This window comes from Lampetra planeri, chromosome 4, assembly GCF_965212315.1.
Source record: "Lampetra planeri chromosome 4, kcLamPlan1.2.h2, whole genome shotgun sequence".
In the NCBI taxonomy this organism is placed as follows: Eukaryota; Metazoa; Chordata; class Hyperoartia; order Petromyzontiformes; family Petromyzontidae; genus Lampetra; species Lampetra planeri.
The window spans coordinates 20,918,796-20,942,955 of NC_136110.1; the positions used below are offsets into that span (position 1 = coordinate 20,918,796).

The 24,160-nt window shown below is 52.7% G+C and overlaps 1 protein-coding gene across 1 annotated transcript in view; it reads right to left on the minus strand.

The window, feature by feature from the left end:
- RP1 (RP1 axonemal microtubule associated) overlaps positions 1-24,160 on the minus strand; it is a gene marked incomplete at its 3' end in the record, with an annotated part of 79,036 nt that overhangs the window by 50,777 nt on the left and 4,099 nt on the right. Inside the window, exons 2-5 of the mRNA XM_078593385.1 lie at positions 6,098-6,297; positions 5,073-5,305; positions 3,953-4,223; positions 3,256-3,400 (exon numbers count right to left, since the gene is read on the minus strand). Of these exons, the coding sequence (XP_078449511.1) occupies positions 3,256-3,400; positions 3,953-4,223; positions 5,073-5,305; positions 6,098-6,286 (838 nt within the window). The remainder of the gene's footprint in view (positions 1-3,255; positions 3,401-3,952; positions 4,224-5,072; positions 5,306-6,097; positions 6,298-24,160) is intronic.

The following is a 24,160-nucleotide window of genomic DNA, read 5'->3' on the forward strand; positions in this document are numbered from 1 at the left end:
CGGATCATCGCCCCTGAAGACGGGGCTTGAGGCACCGTCTTGCGCTTCCCCATTCACTTGGTGGGTTTCCCCCGAGCCCATCCCCAGCTCTGTGAGGTCGTCTTCCAATGCCTCGGGATTGGAGGAGATCTTCACCAGCCACTCCCTAATGGTGTCGTTTGGTGACGTGGACGGCAAAGACGCGGGCACCACGAAGTGCGAGGCGTCCCTCCTCGCGCCTCCCACGCGCCGCGTTCTCTCCGCGTCCAATTCGTCTCCATTGAGGGCGCCGCCGCCATCGTCCCCGACATCCCACGCACCGTTCTCGTGACTTCTGGGCACCGTGTCACATTCCCCTTCACCGCCGCGTGGTGTCTTCTGCGCACCGCTCTCCACCGGCTTGCGCCGAGGCTGCCGAGCCGTACTGGCTCCATTCTCAGCCTGCTCTCTGAGCCGCGTCTTTCGTGCCGATGCGCTGGGCCTCCCTTCCGGGGGCAGCGGCTGCCGCAACAGCCTCGGCGCCGTGTGCGGCTGGGCGTGCACGGCGTCGGCGCCATTCTCATCAGCACGCGGGGACCGCTCCCCAGTGTCCTCCCGCGAGGGCACACGAGCCACCGCGGTCCGACCGGCGCCATCGTCGTCGACATCGGTCCGCCGGTCTCCATCAGAATCGTCCACATCGGCCCGCCGGTCTTCGGCCATGACGTTGGGCATCGCCGCGCGTTTGTCGCATGATGCGGACGCAGCGGAGCGCCACTCGGACCGGTCGGTCTCGTCGACATCGGCCGCGGCCCCGTTGCTGTTGGTGTGCCGCGCGAGCGTCTCGGCATTGCTCAACGCGCTGCTCGGCCGCTCCTCGCCGCGCGGCTTCGTCACATCCACATCACCCACGCGCCTCTCGCTATGTACTGCAAGGCCGAGTGGAGGATCCTCTGCCTCGCAATTGCCTTCTACAGATACAATGCCCACATCAGCCTCCTGAAGTGAATTCGGACTCTTGAGCAAGTGTTCGCCACTCCCAGTAACTTTCCGATGATCCTCGACATCGTCAGTGTCCTCGGCATCGCTTCCCCTCCTGCTTACGACGTATGTGTTATCGCTGGAGCAATTCGATATTGCCACTTCCCGTTCATCGCCGCGGCTCTCAATGTTGCCCTCCACCAGCGTGTGGTCCACTTCTACGTCCTCACAACTTGCTTTGCTTCCCCAGCGACGTAGCGTGCCATTCTCCGCGTGCTCACGCATTTCCATCACGGCGTCCCTCGCTGCGGTGCCTGTCGAGGCCTCCTCCTCCTTGCTGCGCACGCACGGGGACGAGGAGGAGGAGGCGTCGCCAACGAGTCGGGCGCCGGCCGTTGAAGGCCTCTGCACAGATGGAAACACCCGGCCGCTTCTGCTGAAGACGCGCCGCCTCAGCGCGTGGAACTCCAACGCTCCCCCCCCATCTTGTCGCCGCTCCATGAAGGCCACTACCTTCTGCAGAAACTCCTCCCGAAAGTCTGAGCCCACCACCGATGACTGCCGTGACTCTTGCCGCAGCACGAAGTCCTCGTTCGCCGGTGGCGACGACGGCGGAGGCGGCAGGATATCCCTGTCGGGCGGGCTGGCGCTGGGGTAGCTGAGGTCCAGGCTGCCAACGTCGAAGGGGTTGGGGCTCATCCTGAATGCCGGATTCTTCCAGATGTCATAGTTCACCGGCCCTTCGAGGATTTCCTCGGCGGTTTGCCAACACTTTGACGCCGAGCCACGCTCTGAGCCGGCTCCCACTCGGCACAGTGCGGGGTCGCTGAATTCTATGGGGGGGCGGGTGTCAGTCAGCCTGCTTGTCTGCACGTCGCCCGCGTTGGCGGCGGCGGCGCCGCTGTTGTGCACCGTGCTCTCACGGCTCACGCGCGTGTTCCACGTCACCACCTCATTGTGCAGGCGGAAGCGCACGCGCATCTCCACCGTCATGCTGCCATCTGGGTTGACGTGGATCCTCTTCTCGATGTCATCCTCCTCCATCGGCACCACCTTGGTTCCACATTCTCCTCCGCCTTCTGCTTCTCTTCCTGCTCCTCCTCCTGATGCTGCTGTTGACAGCGGAAACATCTGATACAGGGTCTGGTCTTGTTGCTGGGACTGAGCCGAGGCTTGCGAATGGTCAGATGCCAGAGCGTGGGCTGGTGCGTTGAGGGTGCTGGTGGATGAGGCGAAGGCAAAGCTGTCGTTGTTTGTGTAGCCGCGCCTGTAACTCTCCGCCGCGCCGCTATCGCTATGTGCCCGGGGTCGGGCCTGCAGCGGCCTGATCTTCAAGGGCTTGTCCAGGTAGACGGAGAAGCGCTTCGAGCTGTGGCTGGAGGGCAGCTGTGGGTTTACACGCCTCTTGTGCAGCACCGCCCCAAGGTTGACTGCGCGGCGTTTATTTGGCAGCGTGAGTTAAGTGTGCAAAGGAGAGAAGCGAAGCCCGGTCCGTCGTATTGAGGGCAGCAGTGAGGACAGTGCAAGACAAAGGGGTGAAGGAGGAGGAAACAGAAAAAGGAAATCACAATTTACCAAGTTTCACGACAAAGTGATCAAAGTGGTGGATAACTCAGTGCCACTGGATGCACGCTTAGAAGAGGAAAGGAAACGATTTGCGAGAATCAAAGTGTCAGAACAATGTTGTTTTGTAAAGACTGAGGAACATTCAGGATTTCGTATGCAGGGTGAAGAAATTAGGATATTTAAAACAGCTTTCAAATTGTAATGCTAATAAATTGTTAGATTTTGTTACAAGACCACTATTTGTGTAAATACGAACATATGTTATCAAGTTATCAAGTGAAACTGCAGTAGTAGATGTTGGCATGTTTCATGGATGTTGGTGGGGTTTGTGTGTGTGTTATGGGGGGCACTAGTGTAGTGGTTAGAGCACTGGGAATCCCCTAGATTAACTCAGCTTTAAATGAGTGCCTGGTGCGATGCATACAAATATAGAACTGGGAATACAAAGGTGGTCGGGCATCATATTGGCCACCCACTCTCTCGAGTGCTGAACAGCACTTGCCCCAACAGTCTACTTAGGCTACAGGGGAGACCTCTGTCTTTTGTTCTCACGTTAACAAGCGATTACAATGCACGCGGAGTGATGGTTCTTGGCGTGCTTGTGTATTTAGCGAGAGGTGCCCTTCCTGCTTGTGTACAGCGCCGGAGTTGCCAGAGTTCTTGTGTGCGGTACGGCCAACCGCAGGCACTGGAAAGGAGGCGGCACCGTCACACAACACAAACCGAGGGTCACCGGAATCGCGCACTCACTCGTCTTGCCCTCGGCCCGGGCGGCACCGCGAGGGTTCTGCAGCAGCGGCAGCCGCACGGCGTCGTAGAGCAGCGGCTGAAACGGCTCCTGACCGGCGGCCACCAGCGTGGATGGTACATGCAGCAGGGCCTGCAGGCTCTCCACCTGCGCGACACGGCAACGCGTGTGTTCGGTGGGTGCGTGCAACGCTTGCGTGCGCCGCTCGGCGAACGCTGGCTCGACGCACGCGTGGGAAAATACACACACCACGTGCGCTCACTCACTCGGCACGGATTCAATCGATGCGTGGCAACATATACCAGCATATAGAGGCAACACACGTGCAGCAACATACAACGATGGCGATTCAGAAGATTTTGCTGATGTTGACCGTGGTGATGGTGAGAATGACAATGGAACTTCTGATGTTCACGACAATAATCATGACTCTTCCAACCATCCCGCTGCCACCTCTGTCGATAGCTCTTGATGACTGCGACAGACAACCTCGTTACTAGTCTCAGCAACGAGCCGATGCCACCTCCGCCACGAGCACCACCACAACCAGACGCACATGTGGGGCAAGTGCTCTTAGCGTGCACCTATGAAGGCCAGCACGGCACACGAGGGGGTGGGTAGCGCAATGTACTAACCGCCGCACTGTCACAACACACACCTACACACGGACACATGCGCACACAAGCACGCGCTCATCACCTTGCGCCCATCGGTGGTGTAGAGCCGTGCCACGCTGAAGCCCATGATCTGGGAGGCATCGGCGAGCAGCCCGGCGAGGCCGCTGGAGGCGGAACGGCGTGACAGCAGCAGGGCGTAGCGTGGCCCCGTCGCATCGCCGTTGCGCACCAGGGTGAGACGGCGCGGGGTGGCGCGCGCCAACCCCGGCTCCTCCGCTCCCCCTCCCATCTCCTGCCGCCGGAGCAGACGCAAAGCCTGGCGGCGGCTGCTGCTGCTCGTCAGGGGGCGGCGGCTGCAGGGACGGGGCATAGGGAAAGGTTAATATTTAGGTGTTGTTAGTATTCGGGTATTGTTAATGTTCGAAGTGTCGTTAATATTAGGGTGGCATTAATATTAGGGTATTGTTAATATTGGGGTGTCGTTAATATTGAGGTGTCGTTAATATTATGATATCTGAGTGATCAGTTGCACAACGCCACTCTGCAAACCAGAAGCAAGACACACCTATTCAGACTTGCTTTCCCATAAAATATAAATTTTCAAATAAACCTGTTTCTTTACTTGTTATTTATTTTGTTAATTTGTATTGACGACTCACCTTTCTCATGCTATTCGTTGAGCACGGTTGCACTTTATTTTGCGCGCGGTTCCAATTTACTCTGCTCAGTCGGTGTTAGCCGCTGAGGGCGTGACGGGTTTATTTTTTCATTCCTATTGCTGAATGCCCCCTGTACCATTCCCGTTCTGCCGTGATGTGCGCTGATGCACGACTTTATTGATGCCAATATTGGCACGGAGAACAAATCAAGAGTTGCACGACAAGTTGCTCGACTTTCACGCGTCGATCTCGCTCGGCGATTATCACGTGACACGCGTGCGAACTGCGATCGGCCGTCACATTCCTGAACACGACGTTTCATATCCAACTATCCACCGGGATGCGGACAAAGCGGCCGCGGGCTGCGACCGAGCCGCGCAATTCGAAGAGCGACTTTGGTCGCGCGAACCGACCGCTCAGGCGTGGGGCCCGAGCTTCGTCTTTTTTCCCCCCTCCGGCCGAGCCTGACGCTCAGACGTCCACGACTCGCGAACCGAAAACCGAATCCGAACGAGTACAAAGCGAGGGTCTCTCCACACGAACCTCGACCTCCAGGGCTGGGGGCGGCGCGAGGCCTGCTCCAGGTCCAGGGGCTTGGCACGGCGGCGGTCGGAGCAGACGTAGGCCTTGCCGTCCTCGAGCTGCTCGAGGTCGCGCACCGCGTGGAGGCCGCGCGGCGTGCTCACGGTGCGCACGCCGAAAGGCAGCGGCATGCGCCGCGACAGGTTGTCCAGCAGCGCATCGAACGTCTTGAACGTGCGGTTGTTGATGGCCACCTGCCGCGGGGGAAAGAGAGAATTTGATGCCGCCAGCAGGCGGGCCGCCGGAATAATGAGAATCGGAATCTTTATTTAGGCTGGAGGATTCCGATGAACTATGAAGCTCTTTTGCACAGATGTCCAGTGAAACGGGCAAGCGCCGGCGAGGCGAGTGGCGTCCTGCAAGGCCTCGAGGTCCAAGTGTCTCGTGCACAGAAGTTTGGATGTCACATGGGGGTCGTGACCTCATAACAGCTGTGCGTGCGACCGCGAGTGTTCACGTATTGTCTCCGGGTGTCTCATCTCTACCTCTTGTTTTTCATCTCACCGATTGTTATCGCTCACCTCCAGCGTTGTATTAAATAAATAATTTAATTGCCAATGTGTTTTCAGTCACGTGAGCACCAAATCGCAGACCCTCTATGAGAGTGAGAAAAAAATAACGCAGTGCGTAAAGATGTTTAATTTATTTGTCCACAAACATAGGTAATCCGCTCACAGCTAGCTAAGGGAGGACTGTATTCACCTGACCTCAAGTTGTTCAAAAGAGCACAGGTGCTCACTTTAGTCGCCCATACAGGCTATACCCACGGGGTGAAATCTGTCCACCCCGAATCTCATCTCACTTGCCATTGCAGCTATACCCGCCTGTACAACACAGCCGCCTTTGCTTAAAGCCTTGCGCTGAGGGAACGGCCGTTGCCAAGCCATCGAATTTCCCCTCCAGACGTCGTGACCCATCGACCCCAGGCCAAGCCTCCGCGAAACGCACCCCGCGCGCGCCCATCGACAGCGGTTATCGTCGCGTACCTTGAGGCCGCCGAACTGCGGGTCGCCGCTCTTGTAGAAGTAGACCCTCTTGGCGGTGATGGGCTCGGCCAGGGCGGAGGCTCCCGCGTGGCGCACGCCCAGATAGTGCGCGAGGGTGCCGTCCGGGGGATGCGTGAGAGCGCGCGACTGCTCGCTCGATGGCGTGCCGTTCATCTGCTCCGACTGCATGGGGGCGAGCGCTGCACACACACACGCGCGCGAATAAATCCACGTAGAAGGCACCGTTCGCCACTGAGTGGCGGTGACGTCACCACGGTGCTTGTGCCAGGCTAGGTGCACTTTGAGACCACGTGAAGAGTCGAAGGCTTGCTGACAGGAGGTCGCGGGACAGACCCAGGTGTTATGGGTTCATTGACTGAGATGTAAATGTTGTGAGTTTACTCTCTAGCACACCGGTGTGCTGAACTAGTAACGATTTTTTTTGTTTACGTGACAAACGTTACTAATTGGCTGTGTGATGGGTGGTGACGGGTTTAACGACACATTTATATTTGCGCAATATAACCCAAAAACCTCTGTTATGGATATGGTCCCAAAAGTCTACGTGTTAAACTGACTGAGATGACTGGCAGATACACCAGCTGTGCCCCCTACTCTGCCAAATTGCTGCGTTTTATCCGCCCGGCGCTCCGCTCATTGTTGTTGCGAGCGTCGCTCCTCTGCCCTCTGTTGTTGTTGGAGGGCAACTGCCTCCAACTGCCCAGTAGCGTCCTGCACGAACCTACTCCACAGAATCTGATCTTGACACCGTTGCAGGGGCGGTTTCTTCATTAGGGCGATTGGGCGACGCACCACCAATGTCATTCAACCACAGAGTCACGCTAGCCGTCACTGTGCCTCTAGATATAGTCCAATCAGCGTCATGCTACGTTCTGTGGAGTACCGCCTCTTTTTGGGCGATTTCCCTCCAGCTGAGAATCGCCCCGAGTGGTCCCATAGACTTACATTCAAAGATGTTTTTTTTCGAACGGGGGCGCTGCAATGCATTCTCTATGGCTTCCGGGAGGGCTCGCCCTAACGTGCTTACGTCATCATACGTGCTTACGTCATCATACGTAAGCACGTTTCATCCAACAATATAATTTGTCGCCACCTGGTGGAATCTTTAATAAAATAAACTTGAGTGGTTTGTTTTAATAGTGAGTATAGAAACAAACAAGATGTATTGTAAGAGTCACTTTATTTTTCATTAATATTAAAGAAGTGAAGTTGCCTTTACATGCTTAAGCTGTTAATTTATCCATTGCATGGGTGGACCTTATCCTTATCAATCATCCAGACATTTGCCCCCCCTGAGAGATTTTGCAGGAGCCGCCACTGCACCGTTGGTACCAGTTTTTGGCAAGTCCACTCTTTCAAGGACCTGTGAGCTTCTCACACAATCCAGCCTTATTCAATCCAAGATGGACCTTAGGCAAGCCAGCTTGAATGTTAAAAACCGGCACAGATTTGTTTATTGGCAGGGTCTACGTTTCGCAAGCATCGAGCAGGGAGGGAGTAACTGTGGCTAAGAAGACCAGGTTTCCACACAGTGTTACGCATTCTGAGTGAGACCATATAAGCACACTGCCCAGGAATGGAAACTTCTTCACTCTCCCCACAACTGCTTTATCACTCATGGGGAGTTGAGGAGGTGGAGAAGTTCATGCCATAAAATAGCCAGATCATCAGCATACATACAAATTTTGACCAATAGACAGCCATTCCTTGACAGCACCCAGGTATCGCTCAGCCTCCCACTGTATCTGTACCAGATGGAAATTCCTCTGGTACAGCCATGGAAAGCTTCTCGAACTACATGGTAAAAAAAATGTCAAATAATGTAGGAGCCAGAGGACATCCCTGCCATACCCAAGGTGAACATAGCTCTGACTCCCGGCCACGTGGCTGCCCACCATCATGAAGGTCCTTAATGATTGTGAAAAGCCAGTAACCACGAAAGCACACATACATATATCCAGACATCACAATCAAAGCAATCAAATGGCTTTTACTAAGATCAATTAACCTTCCTTCCTTCCGCACTTCTTTTAAATCCACTACCAATGGGGTCTTGCTCCCCCCCAAGAAGAGGCGACTGGGTAAGGGTTTATAAGAATAGGTTTTACCCTTTCTGGCAATAAAACAGGTGTTAAGATGTTAAAACACCAAACAGAAATCTTTTGGAAGGAATCATGTATTGTCTACATTAATCACACATACTTTGTGGCGAACATGCAAACAAAAAAACGTGCTCTGGTAGTATATGCATTGCCTTTGAAACTGATTGGTCCACACTAGAGACAGCTTTCTTCAGAGCCTAGTCTCAAACAGTGTTAGACCAGAGGACGCCAAAAGACGAACGGCACAAAGACAATGCACTTGCAAAAGGTTTCTATTTAGTGTTTTAACATCTCAACACCTATTTTATTGCCAGAAACGGCAAAACCCATTCTTATATTTTGATACTGGCAAGGGAGGTCCCATCATGAGCAAGGGTTGTTGAGAGTCGTGAAGTTTGAAATTAGGTCCGTGAACCTCGTTTGGAAGCGACTGTGCGGTGGCTGTCCCACCGCTAATCCGCGGCCACTCAAACGGTGTGTGGTAATGAGTTTGTCAGTAAGGTCCTGCACAACTGCCCCCTCCATATGTATGTCCCTATCCATAAGCAGATTCCTGCTTTCAATCCCGAAATCTGATTACCTAATCCCATAATCGGATTTGTCAAAAAAATCCCCCGTTGGACATGGCTGTCCCCCCGCAGCTGCGCGCATTTCCTCTCGATTGGGCCCAGTGGACAAAATGTGTGCCATGTGTGTTTGTGTGAGCGTGTGTGGGGAGAGTGGGGAGCAGTCGTGGAGCGGTTAGCGCGCTGCGCTACGAACCTGGCGACACAGGTTCGATTCCCGCTCACGGCCAACACCAGTGACGATTATTTGAACCGGTCCTGGGCCTCCCCTAGGTCGACTCAGCCTCAAATTAGTACCTGGTGCGATGTGTAATACATTGCCACTAGGGAGACAAAGGCGGCCGGGCGTGGTGCTGGCCGACCATCCCCTCGTGTGCCATGCCGGCCTTTATAGGTGCTCGCTAACAGCACTTGCCCATACAATTTGTTAAGGTTATATTGGGGGTCTTTGTCCGGCAAAAACAATCCCCTATCTCCTCGTGGTGGCAGACGGCAACGTTGTGGTGGGCAGTGCTGTGGGGGAGGACCAATTTAGATTGGCCTTTCCCTTCATGGCGTTTGTAACCCCCACAGCGGCCATATGGGAGCTCTGGACGGGTGCTGGGGGCAGGTAACCCCTTTACCTTCAATCAACTACCACTAAACTACGAGGTAAAAAAATGATTAAGCTTGTGCCGGAGGCCCCGGGGGTACAGGCGTCTATGACGTCTCCTGGCCAAACCCCAGTTGGCGGAGCCAGGAGACTGAATCCTTACCCTCGGGGCTCCTCCAGAAAGAACAAAAAGCCACTACGGATGGCCACGTGGAATGATCGAACGCTCACTGCGGAGGAGAGGCTGCCACTCCTCTGTCAGGAGCTGGACCTGTACCGCCTGGATCTCTGGTATTCAGGAGGTCCGGTGGACCGGCTCTGGCTCCTGCCACCTTGAGGGGTGGACAGTCCTCTACTCGGGGCAGGAGACTGCCAAACAACAAGAAGTGGCTCTTCTTCTGAACAAAAGAATGAAGGGGGCATAGGAGCGTGGCGGTGAGGTGTGGGAAGCTGTAAGCCCCAGATTAATTTAGGCTCGCCTTCCCATCAACCAGAGGCGTGGAGTGGTGGTCGTGGTTACTTATCCCACACCGAAGATGAACATCCGTGGAGGGATGCAGGCAAGGCCGATGAGTTAGATGCCTTCTATGACCTCCTGTCACAGGTGCTGGCTAAAGTGACCCCTTGGGATAGAGTCATCTTGTTGGGTGACTTCAATGCCCGAGTTGGTCAGGATGCTAGCACCTGGGCTGGAGTGATTGGAAGACATGGGCCAGATCAGCTCAATAACAACGGTAGGAGGCTGCTAGATTTTTGTGCAGCCCATGGGCTTATAATTACCAACATGCTGTTCCGGCATCGGCGCATCCACACAACATCATGGATGCATGCCTGGTCCAAGGAAGAACATCTGCTGGACTACATAGTGACGGAACAGTGGATGTGGGCCTATGTCCTTGACACCAGGACCTACCGTGGAGCTGATCTGTCCACTGACCATCGACTTGTCATCTGTGAGATGCGCCTGCCATTCTTCCACTCCGGTGGTGGGTGTACACCCAGCACCCCATTCAAACCCTTAGTGGCATGGTCTCAGCTAGCTGATTAAAGTTGCAAGCGAGAATTTCATCATCGCTTACGGCTGGGGATGGCATCATCCCCCACTCCTCCTGTTGACGAGGGGAAATGGGCGAGGTATAGGACTGTGGCTCATGCAATTGCAATGGCTATCCTTGATTAAAACTTTGATCTGCTGAGGCTATTTAGATCTAGACAGAGCCACGTACAACTAGCCATGGGAAAATACGGGATCATTGAGATAAATACCCACATTTTCAAAAGTCTGTGGGTGGCAACTGGGAGGCGTTTCGACGACGCTACGCCGCCTGCGATCTTGCGGGGTAGATGGAGGTGGAGGCGCTGCGGGCGCTTCCCAAAGCACTCGACGACGACACCTTGGCAGCATTTGATGCCATCTTGTCCGAAGACAAGTCGAGACTGCCTCAAGCCCTCGCACAGATGGCGGCAATTTTTGCACCGCCGTCCAACAAGTGCCAGAAGTTCACCACGCGAAGGCGGGGGGAGGCCAAGAGGCCACTCGCCTTCCGCAGCGTGCTCATGGCACTGGCGAAATCTGCGTACCCCGGGATAGACCACGTCGGAAGGGATTCCCCGGTCCTCGAAAGAATGTTGCTGCTGGCCCAAGAATTGAAAATCGTCATACCAGCCACGGAAGACTTGTCCTCACTCAAAGTCGCACGGTGCCTCCAGGCACATTTCAACATCTAGCTATGTGCGACCGTGACCGCATGTACCGGACCTTCCGAGGGCGAAGGTGCACCCGAAGACATGGAGCTTCTGCAAGCCTACGCTACACTGGATGGTGCAAAGTGGAAGATGGGCGATGCGAGACGACAAGGTGGCCGAGACCGGATGAAGGAGACCTTCCCTCGCCAAAGGGACGACCCGGTCGTCTGCTTCAGGTGCGACCTGCCCGGACACGTCTTGATGGGATGCCGTGCTCGACGAGGGAGCCCCTTCACGACGCCGCCATCCAAGGCACAGAGGCTCGAGTTGTGTGCACTTTTGAAGGAATTTTCAGACGTATTTAGTAAAACTAAATACGATATTGGCTGCACGCCGCTGTTATGTCACCACATTCATACGGAGAACGCCGCCCCCGTTCGCCAAAACCCATACAGATTAAGTCCCAAGGAGAAAGACCACGTGTGTCACGCGGTCGACGAGATGTTGGCCGCTGACATCATGCTTGTTAAAAAACAGGATGGGAGTCTGAGGTTTTGCGTCGATTTTCACAAACTCAACAAAGTCTCCGTGACTGACACGTACCCGCTCCCACAGATGGATGACTCTATGGATGCTTTGTCAGGGGCATGTTTCTTCTCCACCCTTGATTTGTTGTTGGGGTTCTGGCAGTTGCCCTTGGACAGCAGTTCTAAACCTAAGACTGCGTTCCGCACACCCCAAGGGTTATTCGAATTTAACCGGCTCCCGATGGGACTTCACTCGGCCCGTGCCACGTTCCAGAGGCTCATGGAGTTGGTGTTGGCGGGGCTCCAATGGGACACTTGTCCGATTTACCTCGACGACGTCATGTTTTCGGCCGTATATTCGAAGACCACCTACAGAGGTTGTGTGCGGTTTTTCTTAAAATGCGGAATGCGGAACTCAAATTTAAGCCGCAGAAATGTAATTTTCTGCAAAGATCTGTCCGGTAACTAGGGCACATTGTCAGCGAATCCGGAATATCGAAGGATCCGGATAGAACTGCATGCATGCGCACATTTCCAACCTCCAAGTCGGTGGGTGAAGTGCATAGTTTTGTCAGGTTCGTCTCCTATTATCGACGTTTTGTACCTGGGTTCACCACAATCGCAAAGCTTATCCATGTCCTCATGGTGAAGGGACAAAAATTTGGATGGGTGGAGGAGGCTGCATTTGCCGCACAGCGAGATGGCCTGGTCAACGCACCTCCCCTCCGGTACCCTGATTTTTCTTTGCCCTTAATCCTGGATATCGACACCAGTAACACTGGGATTGGCGTCGTGTTATCCCAGGTTGTAAACGGAGTGGAGTGTGTGGTTGCGTATGGGAGTAGAGTTCTGTCCCCGGTGGAGCAGTGCTACTGCGTGAGTTGCTGGCTATCGTTCACTTCATCCAGCAATACCGTCCATACCTCTATGGAATGATGTTTGAGTTATGCTCGGATCATGTGGCTCAAACAGCCATCCGGCCAACTCTCTAGAACTCCTTCAGAACTACTCCTTTGTGGTCTCATATAGAAAGGGGGTTTGCCATGTAAACGCTGACGCACTATCACGACTGCCACCAAGTGATCAGTGTGCATGCATTAAAGGGGCACGGCGTTGCAAGCCCGCTGCTACGGGACCGTCTCGCACTGTTGTGGCTGCAGCGGATGTTGCACACACAGACACTGCTAACATATGGGACAACACAATCGGCCACACCCACATGAAATGGGGGCGACTCCAGGAGGAGGATGCCTCCTTATTTAAAATAACAACTTCGAGGAGGGTGGGGGCCAACGAGCATTGTCTACGGTGATCCTTAGTGGGTGTCTATTGATGAGGTGGGACGGGGAATTGCGGAAATATAACATCGTTGTGCCCACCGTTTTGCGGGGCAAAGTAATATAGGCGACGCATGAGCGAGTGATGCATCTTGGTGTCCGACTTAACTTCTTCTGGCCCGGGATGGCAGGAGACGTCCATAATATTTTATAAGGATGCACGGAATGCGCTCGTCAGAAACTTTCGCCAAAAATGGCTTGTCCCCCTATAAAATCAGTCAGCATGTCCCATGTGAACGAACTTGTCGCTCTCGACATGCTCGGCCCGTTTCCTACCACCCCGCGGGGTAATACATATTTTTTGGTAGGTGTTGAGTATCTATCTCGGTGGCCAATGGCCTGGCCGGTGCCGGACCAGTCGGCTGCTACGATTACTAACGCATTTCTCCATGGTTACGTTTTGGATGAGGGGGCCACGGAACGCCTTCTTACGGACCAAGGCAAAAATTTTCCTCTAAATTACTAAAGGAGGTATGCGATCTGTTGGGCACCAAGAAGGTTCGCACCTCGCCCTGTCACCCAAAGACTGATGGCATGGTGGAACGTCTGCACAGGACCCTGACATCCATGCTATGTCAGCAGGTCAATGAGGACCAATCTGACTGGGACCTGCACGTCCCAGGTGTTCTCGCGGCGTACTGATTGCCCCCTCACACCTCCACCGGCTTCTTGCAGTTTTTTCTTACATACAGGAGGGAGCAGGATCCACAAATTTAGGTTCAATTGAACCCGGAGAAGAGTAATAAGAAAATGCCTAGCCCCAAGCGGTTATCAAAAGCAAGGGAAGCTTCGAGGGAATTCGGCCTTGCGGAAAGCTGCAAACGAATGGCTAGTTGGGCTCCGGAAATCGGGAACTAAATGGTCACCAGGAGATATGGCTTGGCTTCACTGCCCCCAAGTCCCAGTGGGTCCATCCCCCAAATTGTATAATCCTTGGTGAGGCCCGGTGGAAATTATAGAAGTTACATGTCCACAAAGTGTACGGATCCAGTTCGGTCGCAGGCGTTGGTTTGTTCATCCGTCGTGACTGAAACAATTTTTTCCGCCGGACGGGATCCCTTCATCTCCACTACCCAGGGGCTGTGTGTCGGGTGTGCCCGACAAGCTGGGGTGTGTGTCCGCGGAGGTTGCTCCTCAGGGGATTTCTAGTTCTCCGTCCGCAGGATACCAGCACCTAGAGCCCTTGGAGCAGCCGGTTGCACCGACCGGATGTGGATTGAGAGAAGAGAGGCCGTCATCCACTCCTCCTTTTGCCGGACTTCCTTCTTCTTCTCAGGAGGGGCCGCGCGCATAAGCCCATCTTCTGCCTGTCCCAGGGACCCCCGGGAAGCCCACCCTCACCCCGCCTCGGGGTCCGGCGACGAGGACCTGCTCAAAAACTGCCCGCTTTAAGTGACCCTCGTTCAACAGGCAAATTGTCCTGATGCCATCTGGTTGTGATCACACTCGAAAGCTGTATGGGTCATTGGCTGATCCTGGCTCTTCTTGTGCTCACGGGTAGTGACACACATACGGGAGTGGGATTGTGCTTGCTGCCTGGAGGTCGAGTCAGCCCTTGTACATAGCTAACATTTTTTCTTCTCTCTCTCCCTCCCCTTCGCGGAAATTGTATATATTGTACATTTTGTATTTATTGTATTTTTGCTCGTACAGTTGTTTTTTGTTGTTGTTACACAGAAAATTTTGGGAGGCTACATTTTTTGTTGTTGTTAACTGTTGCTGTTGTTGTTATTAGGGGTATATGTATCAGCCGGGACGGCTGTGTTTTAAAAGGGGGAGGGGGGGGTAATGTAGTGACATAAGTGGAGTCACTATGGCGTTTAGCGCCAGCTACCGTCACAAGAGTGAAGCTGTGTGTCTTGGGCCTCTCTAGGGCACCAAAGTGGGTATGCCATGTTTGCGGGCCCTAAGGGGTATAGTCCTGGTGACAGTGAGAGAGAGGTCGAGTGAGGACAGTCTGGGTGACCCCGAGGGGGCACGTGACCGGACAAGGTGGCAAGGGGGGCCCAAAAAGAGGGGAGAGAGACACGTGATGTAGAGGCCTGTGGCCAAAACTCAATTCCTATATCGAGGCAAAGAAAATCCATAGGGTGACCGTTCTTGACTTCCCACAAAGCGGAATTTATTATACAAAGCACAGGGGGGTGACGATGATGATAATTATAGGCTGCATAAACTCCTTCCTAGATTTAAACTTACAACTGCCATACTGTTGATTCCAGCTCTCCAACCACTGTGACACCCATCCAGCCAGACGCAGGTGTTGTGGGTTCAACTGAGTCGCACTCTTAGACTTGGAGGCAGCGCATTTTATTTAGTTCCAACACAACCGTGTAACTTCCCCTTTCACAAGACAACAATCTAGGGTGGTGACCACCTGGCTAACTACACTGGATACTGAGTACAGTAGAACCTCGGAGATTGAACGCACCAGAACTCGAACAAATCGGTGTTCGAACGATATTTCCGAACATTTTTTGCCCCGGAAACCGAACTAAATTCGGAGGTCGAATGGGCAATCGCAACTTGAAAGAACCTGTACGGCTGAGACGCGTATGGCCAGCGTGCATGACGCTTGCCCAGACAAAGGTTTTACCACCTCCTGCTCCTTACCACCTTCCACTCAAGCCATCATCTGTCCTTACTACAGGTAAAGTGAAGTTCAACGTTAATTTATTCCATATACTTATTAATTTATTTCATTTATTTTTGTTTCTTGTTTTTTTCGGATGATTTAATGCATGTAATTACTGTAAACTTCGTGTAAAATGCTTTATAATGAGAGATTTCTTGTGTCTGGAACCAATTAATGTCATTTACATTAATTCTTATGGAGAAAATTAATTCGGTGTTCAAACAAATCGGTGTTCGAATGGCCTTCTGGAACGAATTAAGTTCGATCTCCGGGGTACCACTGTAACTATTAACAACGGACCCGGGACCAACAACATACTGCCCGAGTCCACGTGCTGGAAGACTTGTAGAACGGAGATTGTAGATGAAGGGTTTCTTCCCCGGGACGGACAACCACGATCCCTCTCGGGACTCGGCTGATATTCTCGTAAGCTCCCTGGGGGTCACGGGAGGAATTTGAAAATATTCCGACGAGCCCGGCTCCTCACGAAGAGCAGTCGACCGGGAAGACGGGCACTCCACCCCTGGAGCTCCTGCAGACGGCGCAGGCTGCGGCTTGGAGGAAGTTAAATGCTCGGAACCTGAGGGCGAGATCACACCAACCTCAGCGGGTGCACGCCCCAGTTCGCCTGACACACCTGATACTCGGCCCTTGTGTACTGGAGATTAGATTAATTCACACGGCGCAATAAAAGGTTTGAGGCGGAAAGGGTGAACGAACCAATTCCGTCGACCCCAGCGAATTTGAACGCACTGAGGCCTGACGGCCCGAATCACGTCAACCGGCCCTCTCCAAGGCTCATACAATTTGGGCGACATTCCCACCGGTACCTGAGAGCAGTGCAGCCACGCCCTGTCACCTGGAGTCCACTTATGTCCCGAAAGGCAGAGACCCCTCAGCCGCTCATTTGCCAATTGGCGTGAATTAAAATTTTCCCTGGAAGCCTCGCGCGCTTCCAAAAGTCTCTGAAGGGCAACGTGCATGGGCTCCGAAATTTTTTACTTAGCCCTGTTTAGCTCGGTTTTCAATTGGACATCAAATCGGGGGGTCATGTTCCCTCCTGTACATTACAAAAAATGGCGAGTAGCCGGTGGACGCGTGAGGGGCCATTCTATAGGCAGCAAGGACTCTGGGGATATGCAAGTCCCAGTCACCCTGGGACTCACTGACCTGATGGCTTAACATGGAGGTCAGAGCCCTGTGCAACCTTTGGGGTGGTAGGGCGACGTTCGTACTTTATTTGTTCCCAAAAAATCACACACCTCCCGTAACAATTTAGAAGAAACGTTTTTACCATGATCGGTCAGGAGACGCTTAGGTGCCCCTTGTCCAGCACATAGCCGTCGGCCATCGTGAAAAATATTCAAAGCCCACTAGTAAATACTTATTCCGGCAGGGAGTGGTTGGAAATGGGCCGAGGACATCAAGAGCGACCAGCTCATGTATTCGGGAGACCCGAATGGAATGCAAAGGTGGACAACAAGGTTTAGATGGTGGTTTCCGCCGAGCGCACTGCACGCACCCCTTCAACACGTTAGCGACATCCTCCGCCATACCGGGCCAGAAGAAGTAGAGTTTGAGTGTGGCCAGTGTCTTGTGCACACCCAGGTGCAGCAGTCGCTCATGCACTGCCCAAATTATTTTACCCCGCAGGGCAGTGGATACGACAATGTTGTAACGGCGTAACCCCCCGTTCCAGCGCATCAGCAAGCCGCCTATGAGAATAACAGAGGCTACCTCACGTCGATCCTCTCCCCCTTTCGCATCCTTGACACGGTGTCACAACGTCAACAGGGAAGCGTCCTCCACCTGGAGGCGTCCGCACTCAGCATGGTGCAGGCTAATAGCTGCATTACGCGCATCGGGGCTGTCGGGATTTTCGGGGGTGTCAACCTCCACCGATGCCACAAGGGGAAGGGGCAAGGCCTCGGCAGCTGCCTTACAGTGCCCCGAGCCCGAGAAACAAGCGTCCTGCTTCTTAACAAGAATGATCGGGGCCCCCCATGGACTATTGGACGGTGAGATAATATTGGCGGCCAACATCTCATTAACTGCCAACTTTACGTGGTCCTTCTCTTTGGGGCTCAGCCGATAGGGGTTCTGCCAGATGGCGGCGGCGTTGCCCGTATCGATGTGGTGACTCAAAAGGGTAGTGCGGCCGATGTAGAATTTTCCTTGCTAAACATGTCGGAGAATTCCCGCAAAAGCGCCCGCAACTCCTTCCTCTGAGTCTCGGACAATTCTGGGTTTGCAGAGCAGAGCGCATCCATCCACTTCTCATCGGAATGCCGCTGCGGCTCCGTAACCAACGCGGCTCCCACTCCACCAATGATGTTCCCCTCACGAAGTGTGGGCGACATGTGGGCTAGCACTGTGCCTTGCTGTATAACTGACGTATCCAACCCCGCATTGAGGACCTGAATGAACGGTTCCTGGACCCCAACGAACATCAACCCACGAACGGCATTGTTTGAGGGCCCCAGAAAGATTCCTGTTCAAGTGGCTTTCGCAACCGCAAGGGCACTAACATTTGTGCCCCGGGAGGAATCGTTACGGTTTTGCTAGCAATCATTTGTACCGTAGCGTAGGCCGTATGTGAAGGTAAAATGGCCAACCGGTGGCCTGATGATAATTCGACACATCCCCCATATATTAGAATTTTCAGGGGCATCTTCCCCAGGAAATCAGTCCCAAACAAGCAGGGAACGCCAAGGGCCCTCTAAACAAGAACTGGTCCCATAAATGTGATATCTCCAATACACACTTCTGCCGTTATTTGTCCAATAATGCCCAATGAGCCGCCATTTTCAGCAAAGCATGAAACCCCGACGGGGCACAGGGTATGACACTTTCAGGGCAAGATGTTATAAATTAATTCAGAAATGGTCGCAGACGCACCGGTATCGACGAGCATCCTAATTTCTATTCCCTGTATCATACCGATAACAGCGGACAAACCCGCAGCCGCAGCAACTACCCTATAAGCCAACTCCGACCACTGATCCAGTCAGAGTGGCTAGCCAACCCCTGTGAAATCCGAACCGTCACACCCCGACACACGACGGGAATGAAAACCCTCCGAACGTGATAAGTGAGGTGGATGCAAAGGCCGAGCGTGTGGTGTGTCGCGACTCGCCTTGGGACCTAGTGGAGTTGAGGACGGTCGGGCGGATGATGGCGGCGGTCCAGGGAGGCATCATCGTGTAGCGCGGCAACCCAACGAGACGTGTCCCGGCAGGCCGCAGTTGTAGCACATGACGGAGCCGCTCCCTGGACGAGAAAAGGTCTCCCGCCGCCGGTGTTGTCCATCGCGTCAGACCATGCCGTCCCCCCGCCAGCCTCCGCCTTGGGCCGAAGCTCAGGCTTGGACGGGCTCCACGTCTTCGGGTGTATCACGTGTCTCAAGATGTGCAGTACACGCCACCAACCCCGTATGCTGTTACAAAAGCAGGTGCGCCTGGATGCACCTTACAACTTTGAGGGAAGATAAATCATCCTCATCAGCAACCTTTCGAGGACCAGCGAGTCAACTCCAGCGTGGTCCATCTTTGGGAAGGCAGCCTTTGCCAACGCCAACAGCATGCTGCGGAAGGCGAGGGGCGTCTCGGCCTCCCCCCTCCTCCGCGCAGCGAACTTGTGGTGAACATTCGACGGTGAGCCATAAAATGCCGCCATTTGGGCAAAGGCTTGCGGAAGCGTGGCCCTCTCTGTCGGCGGAATGGCGCAGAACGCCGCTAAAGCGTCGTCATCAAGAGTGGCGGGTAGCGATCTCAGCGCCTCTGCCTCCGTCCATCCTGCCAAATCACAATTCATCTGGAAGCGACGCTTGAAGGCCACCCAGTCGCCTCATGCGGCCGTGAATTCCTTTACAAATGGTAGACGTCACCTGAGGGATGGATCTCGACAGGCGAACTTGATGTGCTTTCAGATTTGGCGGGCTCTCTGTCCCACTCAGTGAACAAAATGTCGGCCGCGTGCGCGACTGCGCAATGGAGTTTTCCCGCTGGCGGGAAGCAGCGACGGAGGACTCGGCTCCGCACAGCTCCGGTGCTCTCTCCTCCTCCGCCGGCTCCTCATGGGCGAATTCGGCGACCATCGCGGCCACGGCTTCGAGAAGTTCAGCGAGGCGGGCACGGAACGATCGGCGCCCTCTCTCTGCCGGCGGCGAGCCATCGCCGCTGCTCCACCGGCAGCGCCTCACTCCCTTTTTCCAGGGTCGCCATCCCTGGGGTTGTCTGGGGAATAATACCCTCGTCGTTTTCGTCGTCCAACAACGTCCTGGTAGGTTGTCTGTGTCGCGTAAGCATTACCTAACTTGGCCTATCTCACTAAAAACGTTTGGCCACTTCTGACGCCAGTTGTAGTGGGTTCAACTGAATCGCACTCTTAGACTTGGAGGCAGCGCATTTTTATTTAATTCTAACACAACGGGGTAACTTCCGTGGGTGTGATGAAGAACTTTGTCAAAGCCAAGGACAAAACACAAGCAGCTTTAAAGTACCTCCGTGGAAAATTTCCAAGGTTAAGTGAAGCTTAGATAAAGGAAGATGTCTTTGTTGGTCTTCAGATTCGTGAACTTCTTCGCCAAGGAAAAGACGGCATGGAAAGCCTTCCAGTTAGTGGCAACAAATTTTCTCAGAAATAATAAGGGAGTTGGTGGAAAACCTCCTCAAGGCATACAAAAGCCTTGGTTGCAACATGTCACTGAAGACACATTATTTTCACTCTCATCTAGATTTTTTCCCACCAAACTGCGGAGCAGTGAGCGACGAGCATGGCGAGCGATGTCATCGGAGAAACGCTCTCAGGGCAAATGGAGCCCATCAATGCTTGCAGACTATTGCTGGACAGTGACAAGACATGCTCCATTTAATAAATACAAGAAACAAGCCAAAAAGCGCCGAGTAGACACTGAATAAAAACTAAACTATGCACTTTAAAAACATAATAGTTTTTTGCCTTTTATTTCATAATACATTTTATTTATATAACCCTTTTGTTGATTTTTAAAGTGTTAAATGAACAGGACAGGCAATGTGTTATCATGTAAAGCAACCATAAACACATGCAAAGACCTAGGTTTACAGTTTATGAGTAAAACTCTATGTACACAATATACAAAGACGTAAATGTTAAAACTTAAATATCTTGGGAACAGTAGCCAATCAGTTGTTGTAATGGCCATATTTGAATTCAGCACATCAAAATCCATAATAAACAGCACATTTAATTTCTGAAGCAGACGACGTCTAAAACATTGTCGACCAGTGCAATCGGTGACGTTTCGCTACTTCAGAGCACAGAGACGTTGTCGATTTCACGCATTTTCCTTTGAGGGCAGCGTTAACGATGAATGTGTTGAGTTTTTTAAATAGATTAAACGTCCGGTAGAATTTCTGTTCCAGACACTTTATGCACAAGTTGGTAATTTACATAAAAACAAAGCGTCATAAGCCATTCATAAAAAAAAACAGATTTTTTTTATGGCATGGTACCTTATTCCATAAGAGTCCACCTTGTAGAGAATGTGCTAGAAAATGGATCACGAGCCACGAAAGACCACTCTGACATCTTTCCACGGTTAAATATCCAGAGGGGGGAAACGCTTCCTTACCTTGACTAAGCAACGAGTAACATTTTATGCTTCATGACGAAAACGTCGAGAGAGAGAGAGAAGGTTGAGCCTGAGCAGAGGGAGAAGCGCTCACGTCAGGTGAAGTCGGTACGGCCCATGGTGCCGCGACACCGTGTGGCCTTGAGACCGTGAGTGTCTCTCTCTCTTTCGCGCGCGTGACACGGACGGTGATCCAATTTGGATTAGTGTGGCTCTTCGAGTTCGCACACCCCCAAGCATCACAGCAGCTGGCAACGCTGCCAGCGCCCAGCAACAATAACACCACCAGCACCCAGCAAAAATAACACCGCCAGCACCCAACAATGATAACACCGCCAGCACCCAGCACGACCAACAGCCAGCGCCACCAACAGTCAGTGCACCCAGTGCCACAACAGCTGGCAACACCAGCACCCAGCAACAATAACACAACCAACACAAACAACAACCAGCACTACCGGCAGCAAGCCACGACAACAAACAAACCTCCCATTTAACTTAATTTTGCCCTTTATTTCACAAAATTCCAGCTCTAAGAATGAAAAATATTAGTTTGAAACACACTGCACCCTATTGTGTGGACCAGAGGTCATTTGAAAAAAAAATCTCAAAGGTAGCTCTGTGAAATCCGCTTCTGCGGACCGTTGCCTAACAAGGAGGTGCTGCACTGCTCTTCGAGAGATCTGAACGGATTGTTTGCCTCGCGGATGACGCGACCATGGGAGGTGCAATCGGGGTCAAGCCAGGGAAACAGATTCGATTGTTTTAGTGACTCCTTCATGTCATGATGCGAGTGTTGAATAATAATAGCCAGGGTACAGTGCACGAAGGTTTGCGAGATGGGTAGCCGCTCCGTTATTTGCGGACCGTGTTGCTCTGCTCATTTGTTTGAGTATTTACTGACCGCTTTCCCAGGAACACCAAGGCACAAGCCTCAAGCCTGACAGATCAGTTGTCGGTGAAAATAATTTGCATATAAAAGGAAGCTGTTCCACGGTGAGAGATGGGGAAAAACTGCAGATAATGGGAAGAATAAAACTCATGGGTATTGGGGTCACAGAGAAGAGGAGTTCTACTCTACATGTTTAACGGAGCTTTCAAGACTTATGATAATGGTGCCGTAATTGTCTTGAACATACGTATCGTCATCTGGAACAAAAAAATCCTGAAAGCGGCAACATTTACAAACACTGCCTGAACTCCGGTCATCCTCACAGAGGCTTTAAGCTGGCCATCAAACAAAGATGGTCACTGCATCACATGCTTCCAGACGCACTTCTGCTGCCATCTGGAACGCTCTTCCTTCAAACATTGGGAAGCTACTGGAACTGTGGATTTTTAAATCATCTGTATTAAAAACTAGTTTGTTATCCTTCCCCCACACCTCCGATGAGCACGATTGGCTATGCACGGTACGTAGCCAAACAATTCATGTGGCACAATCGGGTAGCTGCTGCTGCTGCTGCCACGTCCATCGCCAGTGCATGTCCAATGGCTTAATTTTATGCCACAAACATCTCAATCCAACAAACGACTTTCCAGCTTCACTTTCAATGTCAGCAAACTGTGGCAGGCAATCGCAGTGAGCATGCATTTCCGCAGCTTTGGACCCATATGAGCGAAGCTGTGCAAACTCGCATGGGGATCGCAAACAGTCATTATTTGTCCATGTGAAGATATTGGTCCCACTCGCGGAACGATATTACACACATGCGATTCCATGCATGTATTGGGCCTGATAATTGATTTTCAAAGACAACTTATCAATGTACATTTTTTTAAACTGTTTCCCAGGTAAAGCCCACTGGGCTATGAGCTCTTTTTTCAGAGGCGACCTGGCCCCACATGATAGCTCATCAAAGCGACTTATTAGATGGGGGAATTCATCGTGACCAAATATTCTAAACACGCGTTGATGAACGTGGAGGGCAAAACCGGAGGACCTGGAGAAATTCCCACGTGACCACTGGGAAAGAGAACACACGAACTCCAAATATACAACAGGCATAATCAGCATCAGGATAGAACCCACTACCTCCTGCATACAAGGTGAGGGAGATAACATCTCTCTGCCACGGCTATATGCCTATCCAGCAGCATAGCGTATTTGGCATGGGCCCTGGTGTAATGATTGAAATGGGTACCTCCTCTGTCCAATTCTTCCCATGTTGATAGCCTGGCACCTTGGTCCCTCCTTTCCATGAACCCCAGTGCAGGTGCACCGCCTGCACACTCAATCACAACACCACTTCGCACTCGATAGCCTATCGCCTACCCACCCGACCACTACTTCACTATCTATCCACCTACCCATTCAGCTCAGCCATTATGCCGCCACCAAGGCACGAGCTGTGATATCCGTTCCGAACCTGATCGTGGAACCACAGCACCGCAATCAAACCTCTAACCCCATTACCCTGATTGGGTGCCGGATTGCGGGAGACGAGATAGGGATCCAAAGATAGCCTCTTTTCCACAGCCCACATTAGGCGCATTGCACCGTGGGTAATCTGGATGAGCAGGCCTCAGATGGGATTAACCGCCGGATCAAAAAATACACCGCGGTGTCCTGAATCGTCTCGCTGACCAATGCCGCACGACGTTGCTCCACACGCAACGGCGGCCGGCGTCGATGGCTGACTTGGTGATGCGTAACGGACGCTGGGCACTAGCCGTAGCTTCCGCCGGCACGGTTGATGGAGATTCCGCTTCTCTCCTTTTTCTAGCTGGCCCACGGCAAGACGGCAGCAATGACGGGGGCCCACTGGCCAATGGACGAGTGAGTTGCCACATAAAGCTGCGTTGCGTCATGCCAGGGTACACATGTCAACAGAGACAAAATAAACAAGCGCATACTAGTACTGTACTGCAAAACACCCCGCCACCACATTAAAAGTACATGTACAGCCCCTCTCGTCAACCCACTGCTGGATGAGGGCCTGTTCGCGCTTTGCGGGATGTGAAGGTGGGGAGAATAGTAGAC